Source organism: Cetorhinus maximus, chromosome 21, assembly GCF_964194155.1.
Source record: "Cetorhinus maximus chromosome 21, sCetMax3.hap1.1, whole genome shotgun sequence".
NCBI classification, from domain to species: Eukaryota; Metazoa; Chordata; class Chondrichthyes; order Lamniformes; family Cetorhinidae; genus Cetorhinus; species Cetorhinus maximus.
Window position 1 is genome coordinate 80651164 of NC_135899.1, and position 22269 is coordinate 80673432.

The 22269-nt window shown below is 42.0% G+C and overlaps 1 protein-coding gene across 1 annotated transcript in view; it reads right to left on the reverse strand.

Annotated features, from left to right (window-relative positions):
- LOC144696052 (E3 ubiquitin-protein ligase RNF19B-like) overlaps positions 1-22269 on the reverse strand; it is a 167194-nt gene that overhangs the window by 35681 nt on the left and 109244 nt on the right. Inside the window, exon 3 of the mRNA XM_078567256.1 lies at positions 4586-5083. Coding sequence (XP_078423382.1) covers positions 4586-4822 — 237 coding nt within the window. The 5' untranslated portion in view covers positions 4823-5083. The remainder of the gene's footprint in view (positions 1-4585; positions 5084-22269) is intronic.

Sequence of the window (22269 nt, forward strand, 5' to 3'; positions counted from 1 at the left end):
TATGTTGCATCTGTCTTTTCCATGGAAGAGGATGCTACCCAGGCATGGTGAAACAGGAGGCAATTCAGGCACCAAAAGGGTTTAAAATTGATAAGGATAGGCTGTCTGTACTTAAAGTCGTTAAGCCCCAGGACTGGATGAGATGCATCCAAGGATGCTGAGGGAAGAAAGGGTGGAAATTGCAGAGGCACTGACCATAATCTTTCAATCTTCCTTAGACTTGGGGTGGTGCCAGAGGACTGGAGAATTGCAAATGTTACACCCTTGTTTACAAAAGGATGTAAAGATAAGCCCAGCAACTACAGGCCAGTCAGTTCAACTTTGGTGATGGAGAATAACTTGGGACAAAATTAATGGTCATGTGGAGAAATGCAAGTTAACTAAGAAAAGCCAGCATGGAAGGGAAAATCGGGTTTAACTAACTTGAAGTTTTTTTGAAGAGGTAACAGGGAGCGTTGATGAGGGCAATACTGTATACATCGACTTTCAAAAGGCATTTGATACAATGCTACACAAAAGACTTGTGAGCAAGTTATAGCTCATGAAATAGAAGGAAGAGCAGCAACACGAATATGAATTTGGCTGAGTGACAGGAAGCAGAAAGTAGTGGTTAACAGGAATTCAGGCTGGAGGAAGGCTTATAGTGGAATTCCCCAGGGGTCAGTTGTTGGGACCCTTGCTTTTCCTGATATGTATTAATGACCTAGACCGTGGTGTACAAGGCACAATTTCAAAATTTGCCGACAATATGAAACTTGGAAGCATTGTAAACTGTGAGGAGGATGATGTAGAATTTCAAAAGGACATTGACAAGTAGGTGGAATGGGCAGACAGGTGACAGATGAAGTTCAATGCAGAGAAATCTGAAGTGATTCATTTTGGTAGGAAGACCGTGGAGATACAATATAAAATAAAAAAGTACACCTCTAAAAAGGGGTGCAGGAGTTGAGGGACCCGGGTGTTTTTGTGCATAAGTCATTGAAGGTGGCAGGACAGGTTGAGAGAGCGGTTAATAAAGCATACAATATCCTAGGCTTTATTAATAGGGGCATTGAATACAAGAGCAGGGAGGTTATGTTAACATGGTATAAAACACTACTTAGGTCTCAGTTGGAGTGTTCCATCCATTTCTGGGCACTGAACTTTAGGAAAGATGTGAAGGCATTGGAGAGGGTGCATTAAAGATTCATGAGAATAGTTCCAGGCATGAGGAACTTCAGTTATGAGGATAGACTGGAGAAATTAGGACTGTTTTCCCTGGAAAAGGGAAGGCTGAGAGGAGATCTGATAGAGGTATTCAAAATCATGAGGGGTCTGGACAGAGTGTATAGGGGCAAACTGTTCCCGCTTGTGGAAGGGTCGCGAATGAGAGGACAAAAAGATTTAAATTAAATGGCCTAAGAAGCAAAAGCCACATGAGGAAAAACTCCTTCACACAGCAAGTGGTTAGGATCTGGAATGCACTGCCTGGTGGAGGCAGTCCAAAGGGATTTAGATGTTATTTGAAAAAGAAGAATGTGCAGGATTACGGGGAGAAGGCCGGAGAATGGCACTATGTGAAATGATCAGAGAGCTGGCACAGGCGTGATGGGCTGAATGGCCTCATTTTGCACTGTAACGATTCTGTGATCCTATAACAGGTAAAGATGGGAGATTCTTAAGGTGGCTGGGGTTGAAAAGAGCAAAGGTAGTTTGTATTAAGAGGGCTGAGTGCATAGCAGAGAGGGCGTAGAGGAGGTTTGTTAACTGCCATATAGGAAAATGTACAGGGCAAGAATGACTATAGGAACTTGTGGGAATGACTATTGACACCCCCGCCAGTGTCAATAACATTGAGCAGTAGGTTGAAAATCTCCTTGATGTCTGGTAGCATTAATGGTTGGGGAGCAACAGTTATTAACTGTTTGCACAATAAAGAAAAAAAAAAATTGTTTTTCGGACAAAAAATATTATAATGGCGGTCCCACTGTGTTAAACCCCAGTAATACACCTGTTGATAATCTTGATCAACTTACTAGTGACCTTCTTAAAATATTAAAATCAAATTATATGTAAAGTACATTTCAATTTCAGCTTGTGGTTCCACTATGCTACAAAATAGATTCAGTTGCTTTCATTGTTTTTGATAGTTATTTTTTCCACACTATTCCTTCTGCTCACTGTATCCCCTGTTCTGTGCCAATCCCCTGTAGAGCCTAGGCATTGGTTGTCATGTCCCCATGGGCATAATTATTGTTTGTGCTCCCCATCCTGGACACAAAACAAAATAAGTAGGCAACGCACTAGGCTGATTAAGTCGTAGAGCAAGAATTTCAGATTTGGAAGTAAAATCACTTAAGAATGCAGCCTCTGGGTTTGGTGGCTTTAAGTGTTTGTACCAAAACAGACAGATCCCAAATCACTCCCCTTTCTTGCCATTGTCCCAAAACCTTGCTTTTGTACTCATGCTCTACACCTGGTAACCCCGCGGTTCAGGTAGTCCCAGGTGCAAATGCATTCACAGATGGATTTGTAACCTGGTTCTGTAGCTTAATGAGCACATTGAAGCTAACTCACTAGGGCCCTAGCCCATTTCAACGTGGATTCAATTTGTCTAAAAATCTTACAATATCAGCCTTGGTAGGGCTAGACAAATGTAACTCATGAGACAATTTATTTGCTGTTCCCCTCACACCATAATCTCTCTCCGATTGGCAGAACATCTTTTTAAATTATGACCAGAAATGCTCCAGTATTAAATTTTTCCAGGGATGGAAAGATGGTGTTTTCTTTGGACATGTAGATAATTTATTTTGAGAAGTTTAGTTTGATCCCTGTTTGTCGTATAGGGCAGGGTCTGGTCCCAACACTGTTTTGGTCACTTCATTTTAGGAAGGATGTCACTGGCCAGTTGAGAAGCAAAAGTGCACCCAGGTATTTTTTTCTAAAAGGAAAAATGGGTGGAATCTCAGAATAAAATCTCTGTAAAAAATTTGATAAAACATTCAGGAAAATCCAATAATCTCTCATGAATAGAATTTGGCTTATTCCTAATAAATCAACTGGTTTAGTTATAAATGTACAGAACTGTGGAATGCAATCCCCAAAGCACTAGTACAGATCTTGACATCCCAAGTAGTAAAAACAGCATTTAGCTTATTCAGTCACCATAAACCAGTGGTTCAGATTATGAGGGAAGGTTAACAAATTGGAGAATATGGAATGAGCTAAAATTGAGTTTTCAGGATTATGAAAGGGAATGACAAAATTGATCCAAATTTGAAGGGTTCAAAAGCCAGGGAGAAATATTAAAAATGAGAAAGGGTAGAAGTTTAAAGACAAAGGAAATCGGGAAAAACATGAATATTAGCAGATTAGCCTTTGAAGCAGACAATATAAATGGTCAAGGAAATTGGATATATTTCTGTAGACAGGAGGGATTGAAGGGTATAGTGAGACAGCAGATACATTGAACTAATTTCTGAAAATGGCTTTTTCTCTTGCCCCTAAAAATGTTAACAATCATAAAATGAGGGGTACAAGCCTGGACAGGATTTTGTTATGGATGTCTTGTGTAATTAGAGTATTTGGAGAATCAAGAGCTACTTCAAAACATTGCTGTACTTCCATTTTTTTCCCTCAAATTATTTAGTGAGGCAATGTCTCGATGAAGTGTGTGCAAGCAAATTTAGAAGGTTTGCCAAACATGCAACTGAATGGACAAAAATCTTGAACGCATAATATCATCATGACAAAATCTCATTTGACATTTCCTAGGGTCCGAGGGAGGGGGCGGTATAGTTTGCCAAACAATTTTCTCAAAGGCAACACCCCTTTGAAAACCACTTGTTTGAATGATGTGCTTTTTAAAATGGTAAAGCCGGGTTGCTCAAGCTAGAATTATTCCTTGGTTTACAGAAGATGACCTGCTGCCCAGCCTTTACAACAAAATAAATACACTGAACCAACTATGGAGTTACATCTTTCTAACTCTGGAACTTCCCTACATTAAAATTTATATACTAGGGGCAGCAAAAATACATTTTTTTGGCAATAGCAGTTAGTATGTAGTGTGGTACAATAATCCAGGCCACAAGGTCACCAGTAATCTACCCAACTACTAAAGGCACGATAATTACAATACTTTAGCTATCACTTATTCTGGAAATGCAATTCCCTTTGAACAGGTGACAGAAACATATGATGGTCTTGACCCTTTTCTGTTGGTTCTTTTGTGGTCATTACTTGCTATGGCCATTGGGAAAGGGGTAGAAGAAACATTTACCATTGTGCAATGTATCTATGATACCCAGTGCAAAAGCTGTTTATCAACACACTGAGGTTAAACCATAAAAGCATGAAAATAACAATCCTGTCTGCAGGCAACATTTCCTGGGTCACAAACAGAGGCAGATAGCTTGACCTTGTTTGCTAGACATGACAACACTCAGGTGGGAGTCAGGCCATGGCAAGCCTAGTTTCCAATTCCCACATTCATTGTTTTTGGGGAGTTTGCCACTAATATTGAGTGCGCATTGGGTGCAACATGAGGCCAAACTGTGCAATGCTGTTGCCCAGTTGCATTATATGGTAATTAGATTCTAACCTTCCTTGCTGAATCTGAAGATGTCAATGTTGTCCTGCTGTCAGACGAGTGCAGTTTCTTTTCAGTCTCTGTCGCTTCTATGTGGATGCTTTCGATGCTGGCGACAGATACTTCCTGCTTCTGCTTCGCTTTAGATTTACCATTAAATATGTTCTGGAAAGAAATCCTCCTTCTCTTCGCCGGGCATTTGGGATTTGGAGTTACATTCACCGAGGAGTGGGGGGAATCAGAACGCATTTTGCCTTTTCGGTGTTCCGAGGGGTGGTGGTTTTTTAAAAAAAATAAAAGAAAAAATGATTTCTTCTCGGATCTCTCGCTCACGCAGCCTCCCAGATAATGGCAGAGATAGTTGCACAGTCTCAGCCAGCTGAGCTACTCATACAGCACAGCTGGATCTGGTCTCCTCCTCCCCTGGTCTTCACAAGCCCTCGGATGCTGCTGGAAACCGCTTCATCTTCTCTCCCGGTTCCTCTCCTCTCCTCTCCCTTCTGGTGGAAGCTGCAACATATAAATAATAAATAAAAAACACACAAGAGGAAATGAGCCAGTCCGTTTCTGCTCAGGCTCCTGCCAGTTGTGTCATCGCGAAGGCTTTTCAGAGCATGCCCAGGAAAACTGCCTCACCTACTGCTTCTTAAACCGGAGTTCACTGAAAACTAGTGTGTGTGTGTGTGTGGGGGGGGCTGGAAACTGCGTCATGGTCAATAATTCGATCATTTCAGACTCACTTGCTGACAAAAAACACCGCAAGCAGCCACCAGTCTCACTTTGATGATAGAATCTGTTTTAACTGCGTGAGATGACGCTTATTACAGACAGCTTCCCTGTCTCAACGTTTGCACAGATGTGTTTGGGCTTTGACTTTAAGCTTTGTTTGTTCATTTAACCCCTTCACAGCCACTTGCAAATGGCGAGAGCAAGGCTTTAGCCATTTAGCCAGCAGTGCAATCCCGGAGATGGTCCCGTTTATAAATTGATTTTCAATGAGCTCTGAGGATTACATTCCTCGGGTGGGTAGGAACTTAATTTCTTCACTCTTCCAGGCTCCTCCAGTCTGCACGTTCCCCCCCCCCACCACTTTAACAAAGTCCTTTTTAATTTAATTTAATTTAATCCTTATTGGGGGATTTTCTCATCTGCTATCAGTCAGGTAGTGAATTCCAATACAAGGCTCAGATCATTATTCTTGTTAAAATCTGATCCTACGCTGTAAAGACTGCAAAAAAAAAGCTCAAGGGCTTAACATTCACTTTCCATATTTTATTTAGGTAAAAGATCATCCTAAAAACATTGCTCAACAAGAATAATGGCCTGACTCAGTACAGAGTATGAGGTGGAGTTTGGGCTTTGGGCACAATTGCGAAACTGCACGCCAAAATGGAGCTGAATAGTTTTCTGATTTAAAAAAAAATGTGCATCATCACAAACATAATATCTTCCATTACCAACACAACCGAGCAGCATAATAGGATGCAAGAGTTCATTTTCTTCTATTAAAAGTATTCATTGGGCAGAATTTTACTGATGGGATTTTACCATCCCACCGAACTCAATGGTCAGAATTTTACCCTTGATGGGCAGGCGGGCCCTGCCGACTCGGTGGGCGGGCACCCAATCGCCGCCGCCGCCGCCGAAATGGGCCCCGCCGCCATTTTGAGTGGGCGGGGAGCGCTATGTGCTTCCTATGCAGGGGGGTGGGGGGGATTCCCCAACTGTCAGAGTGCGCACATCTCCCCGAGGCGAAGTGCTGCCTCAGGGAGAGCGCTGAAAGGCTGGCAAATATAAAAAATAGAACAATAACAAATTCATTAACATGTCCCCCTCACATGCAAATGTCACACGAGATGGGACATGTTAATGAAATAAACAAATACTTTATTAAACGTTTTTTAAAACCGCTATCAAGCCTCATCCCACCACTGGATGAGGTTTGTAAAAAAAAAATCACCTACCCACCTGCCCGTTGCGCCCGTGCGCCGAGCCAAAGTTCGCATGGGCCCTTCAAAATCATCAACGATTAGCAAGTTAAGGGCCTTAACGAGGTCTTTAATTAATGGCGGGCGCGTGTCCCGCTGCATAGCACGCCCGCCGAACGAAATATCGCGATGCCGCGCGCTGACGTCGGGGACGCTCGCGAGACATTTTAAGCGCTGGCGTGCGGGCTCCGCCACCCGCAAGCCAGCCAGAAGATTCTGCCCAATGAATGGATTTTTGAATGGCTCGACGTATTTTATGGCCGTGACAGGGCCGTAAAACTCTGCCCATTAGATATTATTAGGTATCTGCTCCAGTTTTGTTAATACAGCCAAAAGTGGATTTATCACAAATGATAAGCAATTTCAATAAGTATCCAATTCTCCACCTGAGTAACTGCATTTAAAATCATTGAAAATGGCTTAAAAACTATGCTGAATCATGTACTACTTTCATTGGTGTACACCAATTGGTTTCTTAGTAAATATTTTTTGATATGGGGAATTTTGAAAATGTGCCTCCCAGTATCTGTGTACCCAAGACAATAAGTGCAATTTAAAGAAGGATACATGACCATTGCAATTGGTAGAATCTCACAATGTTTACTTTGGCAGGGTTTTGGGGGGGCGGGGGTCAGATAGGGCCTGAACCAATGAACTGAATCTTAAGCCAATGAAAAGGATCGAGGAAAACGCAAACGTAAGTAGTTTTGAGGGTAACTCACATGGTTAAAATTCCCCAATTGTTTCTGCTGGTTTTGGCCAGTTCTGCCTAGATTGCATTGATATTACTAGTGTTTCTGAGCAGAAACTCTACCCCTATATTTTCCCTTTCTTGAACACTCATCACCCAAACTTTCACATTTACAGTAAATGGCTCCATGTGACTGGTTTAGCCAATTGCCTGAGTGCATGTGCTAACTGCACCACATATTGGCAGAACAGTGGTCTTCCCTGCAACCCACCACACAGTAAATCTAAGACTTCTGTTGGTATCACTTAGTGGACATGCTGTACAGTAACAAGGACGGAAAATCAGAGGAAGAGTATTGCATATCTTAATCAGACCACCACTAAGCCCTTGGAGCAAATAATTTTCCTGCTCTCCTGGTTGTTTAAGCTGCCTTTATTCTTAGACTGCAACTGGCATTTAACTCAAGCTGTGGACATGAAAAGGTCAAGATGATTTTACTTGTTTTGAGGCAACAGTGCTAAAAGAAACAGTCATTTTCAAACCACCAGGCCAAACCAGCAAGTGATGACAATAAGCACAAACAGAACAGCATTGCTTGAGTTTTGTGGACTAGACTGCAAGAGCTTGATGTGGATTTGATCTACAGACCATACTTTCCATCTCAAAAATAAAAAAGCTCAATCTTATCCTCACTGGACATTTACAAATTCATACCTTTCACGGGCGTCTCTGGGTAGTAATCAAGAATGCGAACCTTTATATCTCCTTCCTCACTAAAAAGAGTTGCTATAGTGGCCCCCACCACTGCCCACCTGACGTCAGTCAATTTACTCTAGACCAGAGATAAAACGTGAGAACTACCTGGTTGGCATTAACGATTACTGCAGCGGACTGTGAATTAGTTGCCAGCCCATTAGCTCTTTGACGTCATCTACTCAGTAATACTCCAGTTAAGACACTCCCAACTTGCGTTGTGAAAAGAACCAGTAAACTAAGCAGAGTATCACATCACTAAGCATGTGAAATCTATTAAAGCGCCTCACTGGTTTTGTTGGAAGTTGTTTGAGAAATCTTTTTTGCCTGATGTTTGTCAAACATTGCAACACAATTCGCATGAAAAGCATTCCGAAAATGGGTCACTCGTTTCTGATTCTCACTGCCCCAAAACAATCATGATGGTGCACCTGCAATAAAAGAAAGTAAAGGACTTTGTGATATCAAATTGGTTTTAAAGAGAAAATATTGTTCCACCAGTGGTCTGATCTATAGCACAACGGACCTCAAGTTTAGTCCTGTTTGCTTTGGATTAGCCAATCCCAGCTGAGGCATTGGATGAGATTTCACAATGGTCTCATAGCAGAGGAAATGAGATAACAAAATGATCCAGTATTCCTGCTCTTGATCAATGTCTAATGACCGCCCCCCCACCCCTTCCCATGATATGATACCCTGCCTAGACGTACAGTCTGTACTCACACATCAAGAATGTTACTATGGACGAGGTATCAAGGGCTGCCTTTAATCATTGAGCCATATCTCAAGAAACAGCACCTTCAGGACAGCAGAGCTGAGGAGAAAGCTGTGGAGTGGGGGCAGAAGCAGAGGAATTTCCTGAAATACTAATATGGTCTGCAGCCAGTGTTTCAGGAAGGGCTGGCAGATTCACTCATTTTCAGTCTGATAGGGATCATTCAGTTGAGTAGAGTAGTAATTCGCAATTCAGGTGGAATCAACCGGATCAGCATTAAGGCTCGGGGAGTATTGAAAATAACAGTTACACCCAAAATCACCTACGTTCATGTTTTTCCAAGATCATTTACGCTGATGCAAGATTCAATTCGCCTCACCCAAACTACCCAAGCTCCCAGGTCAAGATTGTGATAATTTGCTGATTGCGCTGTTTTGGAAAAGCTATTTTAAATTGCACACATTTTCTTAGACTCGCAGGTACAATTCAAAAGATTTTTCATATCAAAATATATTCAATTTACTAAGAAATCAAACAGTGTGCATCAACTCAACTATTAAATGGTTCATTATAATTTTATTTAAGTCATTTTCAGTGATTTAAAATCAGGTTACTCACAGGTGAAGAGCTGGACACATCAAAATTGATTATTTCTAGTGATAAACCCATTTTCAGCTGCATTGGTAAAACTGTCAGGTTACCGCTCTTAAATACATCAAGGAATATTTTTAGTGGATAGAAAAAATAATCCATTATGTTCTATTATGTTACCTGATTCCACTGGCTCATGGAAGATTTTAAGTGTATGATTGTGCAAATTAATTTTGGCAGAGCTTTGAATTGTACCCTAACCAGCACAATTTCAAATACATTTTGGGTACAATTTCCCTGATTACTCCCAAAGCAGAAACTCTACCCCAGTACTCTTTGGAAATTTGGCAAGCCACACAGTCCATGCTTTAGTTTATAGTCAGCCTCCATATGTGTCACATCTACACAACATTCTACAGGCAATATATTAGTAGCCTTGTTGTTAATTTGTTTTGCATTCAGTTTTAAGTAAAGGCAGGATGTTTAGCAGCACAGTCACCTATTGTGATGGATTTTGTGATGTGCTGTGCCTGGGAGCGGTGAGATGCATTTGGATGCCCACATATGTGAAAGCAGGTAAAATTCTGATGCACAATTTCATGTCTTCCGCCCGACAACACACGAGTATTAACTAATCGAAATTTAATCAATTTTGGGCATAGATCAGTCCACTGGAATTTCAGTTGCTGTAAATGCAGGAAGATCTTTCTGAAGGGTTGTATCTGCAACAAAATCATTTACCTTTACGCAGAGAAAAAATTAGGGCGAATTTCCCCCTTTCAAAAAGGCTTTATTACATTTTGGTAGATATATAAATGAAAGCTGCCCAGGTGACAGCTCATGTGGATAGAAGCACCATTCAGTGCAGACCAAGTAGGTCCAATATTAATTCTCCACTCCGGGATCAGTAGCTGATTTGAAAACTGGGGCAACATGAGGCTATTCAGCCCCTCGAGCCTCTTCCATGATTCTATTTGATTGTTGGTTATCTGTACCATCTACCCACCTTGGTTCCATAACCTCTAACTACTTTACCTAACAAAAATCCGCCAGTTTTGAAATTTTCAATTAATCTAGCATCAACAACGTTTAGGGAAGAAAGTTCCAATACCCTTTGTGCTTCCTGACATCACCCCTGAACAGCCTAGCTCTAATTTTAAGGTGATAAAAACAAAAATATGCTGGAAAAACTCAGCGGGTCTGGCAGCATCTGCGGAGAGAGAAACAGAGTTAACGTTTCGAGTCCATGTGACTCTTCTGCCTCCTTGTTGTGGACTCTCCCATCAGACGAAATTGTTTCTCTTTATCTACCCTATTAATTCCTTTGAGAAACTCAAATGCTCTATTAGATCATGTCTTAATCTTCTATATTTAAGGGATACAAACTGCTATGCAACTTGTTCTTATAATTTAACCAACATAGTTCTAGTGAATCAGTGCTGCACAGCCTCTTAAGCCAATATATCCTTTCTAAGGTGTGGTGCCCAGAACTGAATGCAGTATTCCAGATGGGGTCTAGCCAGAGCTCTGTACAGCTGTAACATAACTCCCGCCCCTTTGTACAAAGCCCTTTTAAGGCAAAGGCCAACATTTCATTAGCTACTTATGTTACATTTTTGAGCCAGTGCGCTACAGGTAGATTTTTTTTTAAAGTGTAGTTTGACCTGCATAACATTCTTTATATAAAAACCTATATTCAAATTAATTGTACTTTACCTCCTTCTTTCCCCCACACAGACCTCATTTTAGGTATTTAGAGGTGTGCCTGCTGAAAGACACTGAACTATGTTATCTTCAACATTCTTGTTGGTCTGGGGCTGGTGTTACTTTCTGCAAAAAGATGCAGGGCAAACCTACAAAGGCTAAAAAAAAAAGCACGAGTTGCATGAGCCTTTAACGCTGTGGTCCTTAGGGCCTTATGGGCATGATGTCTCTGGCTTAACAAGGCTGGTCTGTCAAGTATTAACTCTGAAAGAGGCAGGTTTTAATTAGTTCTCTTTTATGGGTGTACACACACTAGAGTGGCATGGAAACCATGCATAAGGAAAGAAAGTACTTAATACGGCAATTTTAGCATTGCGACAAAGAGCCTTTTTTCCAGAGCTGACTCTTCAGCCTGCGCCAAAGCTACACCCCTCCAACTGAGTGACAGGATTCGATGAACCAAAATGTATAAAAAGTGACCGCTGATAAGATATAACTGAATCATCAAATAAAACTAGTTTACAAATCAGAATAATTAATGTTCTGATCGGTTTAAAAATAGGCAATATTTCAGAGCTAGTTTTAGATGTTGACGAACTCTAAAAAATAAATTAATTTTGGAATTTCTTGATACTTGGTGCAAAGAGGAAGATGAAAAGTCCTAGGAACAATGTCAGCCACAAACTAAATCTATTAGTTTGCCAGAGGTTTTCAAAATGTGATAAACAGTCTCCAACTTGGACAATAGTATAAGAAATAAATCACCTTCTGGGGTCACATGGCATTATTCAAGGAATTATTAATCACCAACAAAAGAAAATCCATAAACTAAGCTAGCATAATAATTGTTTGAAACCACTCAATGGCTTCATATAGCCCAGGGTCAGCTTAAACTGCAGCGATGATCATAAACCACCTGCATTCACATTATGACAATAAACCTCATTTCTCCTTTCCCTATTCTTTAGCTATTCTTTTCCTTAGTGCAAAAATACTTCATATTCAGCCTGCTTGAGAGGTAACCCAGTAATGTATGTCCAGACTTCTCTCCATCCTGCTCTATAGCTGGTCATGAAGAGGGGAGTGCCTCATCTCCACTCTGATCCTTCCATGGTGAATGTTCATTTTAAACCCATGTCTTACCACACAACGTAAGAGTGGGTTAGTGCACTGAGGCAACGCATTCTCAGGTTAATATAACCTAAAAAGAAGCTGTGTTATTTCAAACCTATTTCTTCAGGTTTGGATTAGGGAACAGGTTTAAAGCAAATGTGGACAGAGCATCAAAAGCATTGCTGGTGAAGTGGATGAACATAAGAAATAGGAACAGGAGTAGGCCATTCGGCCCCTCGAGCCTGCTCCGCCATTCAATAAGACCATGGCTGATCTTCTTGTGTATCAATTTCCACATTCCCATCTAATCCCGATAACCTTTGATTCCCTTGCCTAACAAGAATCTATCTACCTCTGCCTTAAAAATATTCAATGTGAGTATACTCCCTAGGAAATCAAATATTGTTACTGACAATCAAAAATAGGTATATTTACAACCTTTCTCCCCCAACAACATCTTGTATTTATACAGCACCTTAAAGGTAGTAAAATGTCCCAAGCTCTTTCAGGGAAATGTTATCGAACAAAATTAGACATCGAGCTACATAAGGAGCTATTAGGGTAGATGACTGAAAGCTTGGACAATGAGGTAAGTTTTAAGGATGGTCTTAAAGGAGGAAAGAGTGTTAAAGAGGCACAGAGGTTTATGCAGAGAATTCCAGAATTTGGGGCCTGGGCAGCTGAAGGCACAGCCACAAGGAAGGGGTGATTAAAATTGGGGATGCTCAAGAAGCCATAATTGGAGGAGCCAATCTCAGAAGACTGAGAGCTGGAGGATATTACAGGGATGGGATGGGGAGGGGGTGAGGACTTGGGGGGTGGATTTGAAAACAAGGAAGGGAATTTTGAAACTGAACTGTTCCTTAACCAGGAACCAAAGTATTTCAGCGAACACAGTAATGATGGGTGAATGGGACCTGGTGCGAGTTAAGACTTGGACAGCACTGTTTTGGATGACCAGGTCTGCAGAAATGGGAAACTGGCCAGGATTATGTTGGAATAATTAAGTTAAGATGCAGCAAAGGCTTGGATAATGGTTTTAGCAACAGTTTAGTAGAGTCAGGGGTGGAGTTGGGCGATGTTATGGAGGTGGAGATAGGCAATCTTGGTGACTGTGCAGATACGTGGTTGAAAGCTCATCTCAAGTTCAAATATGATACTGATGTTGGTTTAGTTTGAGACAGTTTCCATGGAGAGGGATAGGGTTGGTGGTTAGGGAACGGAGCTTGAGACGGGGACTGAAGATAGCGGCCAAAAATTAGACTTCAGCATCTAAATAGAACAGATGGTGTTTATTGTACATATGCTTCAGAGAAACATCAGTTGGTGCTGAGCCCTTAATCTGCCATTTAACCTTGAGTGTTTTATGTTCTTAAAGTAACACAACCACAGGCTGTATTGCATTTTATTTAAATTGTTAGAATGTGTGCACAGCACACTGCAGCATTGTATGATGGGATGTGGTTTAACACCTACAGTTTTCACAGTTTTAGCTAAAGGTTTCAGTCACATCCCCAAACATCGATAAAACACCAAATGCCAGGCATTTCCCTGCAGGAGGCTGGGGAGGTCAGAGAGGGGAAATCGTCACATATTCCCCTGCATGCCTCATAGTTGCTCATGATATACCAGCGTTGGTCAGAACCAAGAAACAGATCATTGCTCACCCATAGTTTGTCTGTCTACCTCTCTCCTCCTTAAAATCTACCTCATTCACTTGCCCAATATCCCGTGTCAAATTTTGTTTGATAATCAGTCTTATGAAGCATCTTGGAATGTTTCACTATGTTAAAGGCGCTATATAAATGCAAGTTGTTGTTAATGTCAGTTAAGGATATAATAAGGATAACAAATTACTTGCAGACACTCACTGTTCATGGTTTATATGTGACTAATGGCCATGGGAACAAAGTCTTAAAAGGCAAATACTATACCCTAGCAAGGAATTCATATAATTTATCTAGTTAAGGTAACGTTATGGGAAGGATCAGATAGCTTCCCGTTAATAAAGGAGCTTTCTATCTTTCATTTTCTTCCATCTTGCAGGCTGCAGTGACTAACTCCTGGGAACAGTTCCACATGAAACAACAACCCTTTGATACCCCAGCCAAGTGGCCATTCTTCACAAGGGTATATGGGCAACAAAAATATTTGTCAACTGTTACTGGGGGTGATGTTACAGCCCTCGCTCAGCATAAGCACATGCAAAGACTTTTCAGCGGAGATCACTGAAAAGCCACCAAAAGGGGGATGCCCGTTTGATATTTCCCTTCTGCCTTCAGATGCTGTCACCAGTTGTCCAAGATTAGTTAATTCAATGCAGACCATGGACTGAACCTGGCTCTCGTTAAAGCCATAACACTACAAATTCTGCTCAGCAGTCACTCAATTACCAGGGCTACCACTTTAGACTGGCTATCGCATATAATGTAAAGCGTATATAGCTTTTGCACAATCCCACCCAGTATAGGCGGTAGGACTATATATTGTAACAATCTCTGTGGGGAAACTGTAAACCAAATTTACTGAATGACCCTCAAATGAAGAAATTATCAACACAATTTCATTTTTTGTAGCTTTTACTTTAACACAAATCAGAACCAATGTAAATTTCATGTGAATTAACAAGTAAATGATACTTCAAATAAAAAGGTAAATTTCACTTTAAATAGTTGACACAACAAAGACATGTTTTACACAACAACAAGCATTTGAATCACTCCCCACACCAATGTGGCACTACTTAGCTACACAGTTCCACAATATGCTGTTCTTTATTCATGCAGGGTTGGTTAGGATTCACATCCAACAGCTTTCACCTTTGAATTTCACAAATGTGATTATCATCAGAATGGCACACTTCTACGAACCCTCTCTCCTGCGGGTCATGACAGTCCTGATGGTGTACCTTTCCAGGGATTCTTTTTAACTGACTAACCAATATTCCCTGGTTCATGCTATGGGAAAACACCCAGCTCTTTAACATCTCAGAGCTATTTACACAGCTTTCCAGATTTTAGATCTTTTTAGCCAGCTCACACAGTACCTTCAACAGCTCATGTCTCCTTTTCTACTAAACAGAGAAACTGACCTCTTCCTGAGTGATTTGCTTCTTCTCCTCACAAGAGTTCTGTGACCCTCTTTCTGATTCCTTCCCCTTTCTCTTTGTGTCTACATCTCTGCACTTATCGCTTTCATCCCCCAGAACCTCTGCTTGTACCTCACCTTTTTTCTGTAGCTCTTCTTTGTGTCTACCAGTCACATGGATTCTTTCTTAACTTCTGGTCCTGCTTCCAGGTCAAGTGTTGCCAGGTCACATAGGCCAGTATATTTTATTATCCAACCAAATTATAATTGATCCCTTTACGATTGATGCAAACTCAAAGTCCTTTCTAAACATTCTTAAAAAACAATTACAGATTTCACAGACTTTGAAAAAATAGATTTTCCTTTCTATACTGCTTCCAAAATCAAAGGCCCAATCTGTCCTTTAACATTTAGGGCTCAATCTGTCTTTAACATTTAATACTGTGTGCCTTATTTTTTTAAAAATTAGCAATAAGTGTCTTGCAGGCTCTTTTATTAAATATATTTTGAAAATCCTTATACATAACATCCACTGCATTTAATTTATCCACTCCATTCATTCTTCAAAAGAACTCCATTAAACTCGTCAGACGTTTTGCCTTTAACAAATCCACATTGGCTATCCTAAATTAACCCATCTTTTGAGGTAAGTATTAAATTTATCTAGTAGTATTCTGGTAGATGTTTACCCATTACAAACTGTATGCATATTCATCTCTAAGTACCGTGTTTTGCCTTTTTGAACAGAGATTATACTGAATGCTCTCCAAAGGGTTATGGAAAGAATATGACCAGAGCCTCTTTAACTTCCCTGAACATTCTAGGATGCCATTTCCACTCAGTTCCATCTTCTTTCATTAATATTTCCTTATCTATAGTTATTCATCCTGCAGCGCCCCACCTAGTCCTCTAGTACTCTTTCATCCCCATCACCACTCTCTTGTGGTAATAGTATCCTTTCTATTTCTTCATTCTCAATAAGATTTTTCTCTCTAATTTCTAATTGGCCCGACTCATAAGAGAATAAGAAATAGGAGCAGGAGTGGGCCATTCAGCCCTTCAATCCTGCTCTGCCATTAAATGAGATCATGGCCGATCTTCTACTTCAACATCATCTTCCTGCAGTATCACCGTATCCCTTGATGTTTTTAATATGTAGAAAACTATCAATCTTAGTTTTAAACACACTCAACGACCGAGCCTCCACAGGCGTCTGGGGCAGAGAATTCCAAGGATTCAGCACCCTCTGAGTGAAGAAATTCCTCCTCATCTCAGTCCTAAATGGCGCCCCCCCTTATTCTGAGACTGTGTCCCCCGCCCCCGGTTCTAGAACAACCAGCAGGGGAAACCTCCTTCCCGCATCTACCTTGTGGAGCCCTGTAAGAATTTTGCATGTTTGAATGAGATCACCTCTCATTCTTCTAAACTGCAGAGAATAAAGGCCCATATTTAATCTTCCCTCATAGGACGATCCCTCCATCCCTGAAGCCACAGCCCCAATCTCGCTTTTCCCAGCTCATAAATTTATTACATTCTACATCCCATCCCTGCTCACATTTGCTAACCTTACTATTCATTTTTTTCTATTCTGCATGTAACCTTAAACACCCCGTATAAATGTTTCATATTTATTGTTACTACTACTATGGCACTATAACAAAAGCAAGAGTATAATAAAAGCAATAAATATAAATTAAAAATTTAACCAGCACTTTTTAAAAAGTATCTGCTCATGCGATTTGAATGTTGCTGGCAAAGCGAGCTTTTATTGTCACCCCTAATTTCCCTTGAGAAGATGGTAAATTGCTGCAGCCTATGTGGTGTATCTTCCTTTGTTGCAAGGTAGGAGTCCAACCAATAGAGAGCTTTTCCAATTGATTTGCATTGACTTCAATGTTACTCGGGCTCCTTGGTGTCACCCTGTCAAATGCTGCCTTAACGTCAAGGGCAGTCACTCAACACACCTCTGGGATTTTTTTAATCACAATGCTGTTAGGTAGCAAGTTCCAGGGTTTCACCCACCATGGAAGGATGGTAATATAAGTCAGGAAGGTGTGGTGACTTGGAGGGGAACTCACAGCAGGTGGTACTCCCACGCATCTGTTCTTTTTATTCATTCATGGGATATGGGAGTCGCTGGCCAGGCTAGCGCTTGTTGCCTATCCCTAACTGCCCTTCAGAAGGTGATGGTGAGCTGCTTTCTTGAACCGCTGCAGTCCATATGGTGTAGGTACACTCACAGCGCTGTTAGGGAGGGAGTTCCAGGATTTTGACCCAGCAACAGTGAAGGAACAGCAATATATTTCCAAGTCAGGATGGTGTGTGGCTTGGAGGGGAACTTCCAGGTGGTGGTGTTCCCACCTATCTGCTGCCCTTGTCCTTCTAGATGGTTGTGGTCGTCGGTTTGGTAGATGCTGTCTAAGGAACCTTGGTGAGTTTCTGCAGTGCATCTTGTAGATGGCATATGCTGCTGCTGCTGCTGTGCATCGGTGGTGGAGGGAATGAATGCTTGTGGATGGGATGCCAATCAAGACGCCTGCTTTGTCCTGGACAATGTCAAGCTTCTTGAGTGTTGTGGGAGCTGCACTCATCCAGGCAAATGGGGAGTATTCCATCACACTCCTGACTTGTGCCTTGTAGATGGTGGACAGGTTCTGGGGAGTTGGGAGTTGAGTTACTTGTCACAGGATTCCTGGCCTCTAACCTACTCTTGTAGCCACAGTATTTATTTGGCTAGTCCAGTTCAGTTTCTGGTCAATGGTAACCCCCAGGACGTTGATAGTGGGAGATTCAACAATGGTATTGAATGTCAAGGCGCAATGGTTAGACTTTCTCTTGTTGGAGATGGTCATTGCCTGGCACTTGTGTGGTGTGAATGTTACTTGCCACTTGTCAGCCCAATCCTGGATATTGTCCAAGTCTTGCTGCATTTGGGCATGGACTACTTCAGTATCTGAGGAGTTGAGAATGATGCTGAACATTGTGCAATCATCAGGGAACATCACCACTTCTGACCTTATGATGGAAGGAAGATCATTGATGAAGCAGCTGAAGATGGTTGGGCCTAGGACACTACCCTGAGGAACTCCTGCAGTGATGTTCTGGAACTGATTTGATTGACCTCCAATAACCACAACCATCTTTCTTTGTGCTGAGTCTGATTCCAACCAGTGGAGAGTTTTCCCCTCAATTCCCATTGACTCCAGTTTTGCTAGGGCTTCTTGATGCCACACTTGGTCAAATGATGCCTTGAGTCAAGGGCAGTCACTCTCACCTCACCTTGGGAGTTCAGTTCTTTTGTCCATGTTTGAACCAAGGCTGTAATGAGGTCAGAAGCTGAGTGACCCAGGTGGAACCCAAACTGGGTGTCAGTGAGCAGGTTATTGCTAAGCAAGTGCCGCTTGATAGCACCTTCTATCACATTACTGATGAGGGAGAGAAGACTTATGGGGCGCTAATTGGCTGAGTTGGATTTGTCCTGCTTTTTGTGTACAGGACATACCTGCAATTTTCCACATTGTCAGGTAGATGCAAGTGTTGTAGCTGTACTGGAACAGCTTGGCTAGGGCCATGGCAAGTTCTGGAGCACAAGTCTTCAGTACTATTGCCGGAATATTGTCAGGGTTCATAGCCTTTGCAGTATCCAGTGCCTTCAGCCATTTCTTGATATCACGTGGACTGAACTGAATTGGCTGAAGACCAATCAGCATCTGTGATGCTGGGGACCTCCAGAGGAGGTCAAGATGGATCATCCATCATCATTCACAGCTCGATGTGCCAGGACTGCAGAGCTTAGATCTGATCCAGTGGTTGTGGAATCACTTAGTGCTGTATATTTACCTCATTTTTAGGTATGCGTGCTGCTGCTCCTGTCATGCCCTCCTGCACTCTTCATTTAACCAGGGTTGATCCCCTGGCATGGTGGTAATGGTAGAGTGGGGGATATGCCGGGCCATGAGGTTACAGATTGTGTTCGAGTACAATTCTGCTGCTGCGGATGGCCCACAACACCTCATGGATGCCCAGTTTTGAGTTGCTAGATCGGTACGAAATCTATCCCATTTTGCATGGTGGTAGTGCCACACAACACAATGGAGGGTGTCCTCAATGTGAAGCCGGGACTTTGTCTCCACAACGACTGTGCGATGGTCACTCCTACCGATACTGTCATGGACAGATGCATCTGCAGCAGGCAGGCTGGTGAGGCTCAGGTCAAGTATGTCTTTCCCTCTTGTTAGTTCCCTCACCACCTACCGCAGACCCAAACTAGCAGCTATGTCCTTTAGGACTCAGCCAGCTCGGTCAGTAGTGGTGTTACCGAACCACTCCAGGTGATGAACATTGAAGTCCCCCACCCAGAGTACATTCTGCACTCTTGCCACCCTCTATGTTTCATCCAGGTCCTGCTCAACATGGAAGAATGCTGGTTCATCAGCTAAGGTGGGGGGTGTGGGGGCAGTATGTGGTAATCAGCAGGAGGCTTCCTTGCCCATGTTTGACCTGATGCCATGAGACTTCATGTGGTCCAGATTCAATGTTGAGAATTCTCAGGGCAACTCCCTCCTGACTATATCATTGTGCCAGCACCTCTGCTGGGTCTGTCCAGCTGATGGGACAGGACATACCCAGGTATGGTGATGTCTGGGACATTATCTGTAAGATATGATTCCGTGAGTATGACTATGTCAGGCTGTTGCTTGACTAGTTTGTGAGACAGCTCTCCCAATTTTGGCACAAGCCCCATGATGTTGGTAAGGAGGACTTTGCAGGGTCAACAGGGCTGTGTTTGCCATCATCGTTTCTGGTACCTAGGTCAATATCAGATAGTCTGTCCGGTTTCATTCCTTTTTATTGACTTTTTAGTAGTTTGATACAACTGAGTGACTTCCTGGGACAGTTCAGAGGGCACCTAAGAGTCTGTGGGTCTGGGGTCAGGTGGGTTTTTAACCACAGTCGTTTCATGGTCATCACTAGACTTTTAATTCCAGATTTTTATTGAATTCAAATTCCGCCATAGTGGGATTTGAACCCAGTATTACCTTGGGTCCCTGGATTACTAGTCCAGTGACAGTACCACTACACCACCACCACCGTTCCCCTTGTCCTTCTCGATGGTGGAGGTTTCAGGTTTGTAATGTGCTATTGAAGAAACCTTGGTGTATTGCTGTTGTGTATCTTGTCGATGGTGCACACTACTGCCACTGTGCGCTGGTGGTGGCGGGTGTGAATGTTTACCAGCGGTTCATTGATAAATGCAAGCGTTTCCTTCTGTACAAAATGGCAATTGACTGTGAGACAGGCTTGAGAAACTTGCTCACAGAACCACTTACTGACCAAAGCCTGCACCTAAACCATTACCAACAGTTTACATACACTCTAAATGTTGACATGGGAAGTTTTAATGTTAAATATTAATACTTCACGTTTGTGATGACATAAAGTTGGGATAATGAGTGGATGCGGGCACCATACCAAAGACAGACTGGTAGATTTATTACATTGAGCTGTGAAAATTGATTAAACAAAAAGTCACTGACAGTTTGAGGAATGAGCATGAAAGCATGAACAAACTGATTCAGCTAGGAAAGCATTTTGAAAACTGCTATCAATGTAATTAAACAGAACGACAATGCCATTTTCCTAAAGGTTGAGGCCTATTTTTACTTGGTGTGATTCCCCTGGTATCAAAAAGAGTGAACTGCAGCCTGAACAGCAAAATAAGGGAATAACAGATGTGAGAACATATTTTTAAACTGATCTGTATTTTGTGTAACATGTGAGAGGGCTTACAAGGTACTTGTTGCTTTACGATGATAGTTCAATCAAAAAAATTTAACTTTACGAGTGGGGGAAAATATATCCCCACACCCCAGTAGTGATGTGTTTAAACACTAGTTAGATATAACTGCTGAAAGATATCTCTGCCCCCTTTATTGATGGAAATAGACCTTTCATCACTACTGTATATTCTTCAACACAAGTAGTTCTTGCTGAGATTTATTTCCCATCGAATGTAAATCTTTAACACGATTAAAGGCAGTGGTTCTGCAAAAGGAAAGAAAATTATATATTTTTCCGAGGTCCCTGAACCTAAACGTTTCTGATCTTTTTCAAGCTCTATTGGTGCACATCAAAGAGGCCAAGGAGGGTCAATTCACCGGTGACATGTTATATATCAATTCCAACATAAAAGAGGCATTCTTTAACTGCTTCAGCACTATAACCCCTTCACTTTTCAAAACTGTAACTTTCTCATTGCACAATGGACAGAATTTCCCACTGGCAGACAACAGTGGAAATGGGTCAGGGAACTATGCCAGTTCCCTACCCTTTTGCGCCCACATGAATTTTTCTTCATGAAGTAATGCCTGGCACAGTAAGTGGCCCACCCACTCGTGCAGAATCAAATAACATGATACTAATGGAGTGACACCATACTCTCAGATTTTCCACTATTAACTTCGTACAATTGCTGGACATGAAGAAATCCTGCAGACAACAAGACGTCAGTGCTGCGAGGACCAGTAGACGCCATTTGAAGATTAAACGGCAATCAGGAAGTGCGCAATTGATCCTGGGCTCATCGATTTGCTCTCCAATACCAGCACATCTCACTGGAACTTGTAACCGTCATCTTTTAAGCTGCTGCAGGCAGCAGAGTTAGAATCATAGAATGATGCAGCACAAGAGGTGACCATTCAGCCTGCCATGTTTCTGCTGGCTCTTTGGCAAAGCTTTCCAATTGATCCCACTCCCCTGAGCTTTCCCCGTAGCCCTTCTGAGCATGTTTCCAGGTGACTGCAGTGACCCCAGCAGCCACAATGGCAAACAGCAGTCCCAACACGAATATCCACATGCAACGCTTGCGAGGATATTGCCGACCTATTGACGAGACACGGGTTTAACCTAAATTGGCAGGCGGATGGGATCCTGAGAGAAGGTTCAGCAGGGGGAGATGCACAGCCAAAATTAGAAGAGAGAGCAAATGAGTCTGGAAGGCATAGAAATTATAGGCCAGTTAAGGCACAAGGCAGTTTGGCAAGGTTGGATGGTA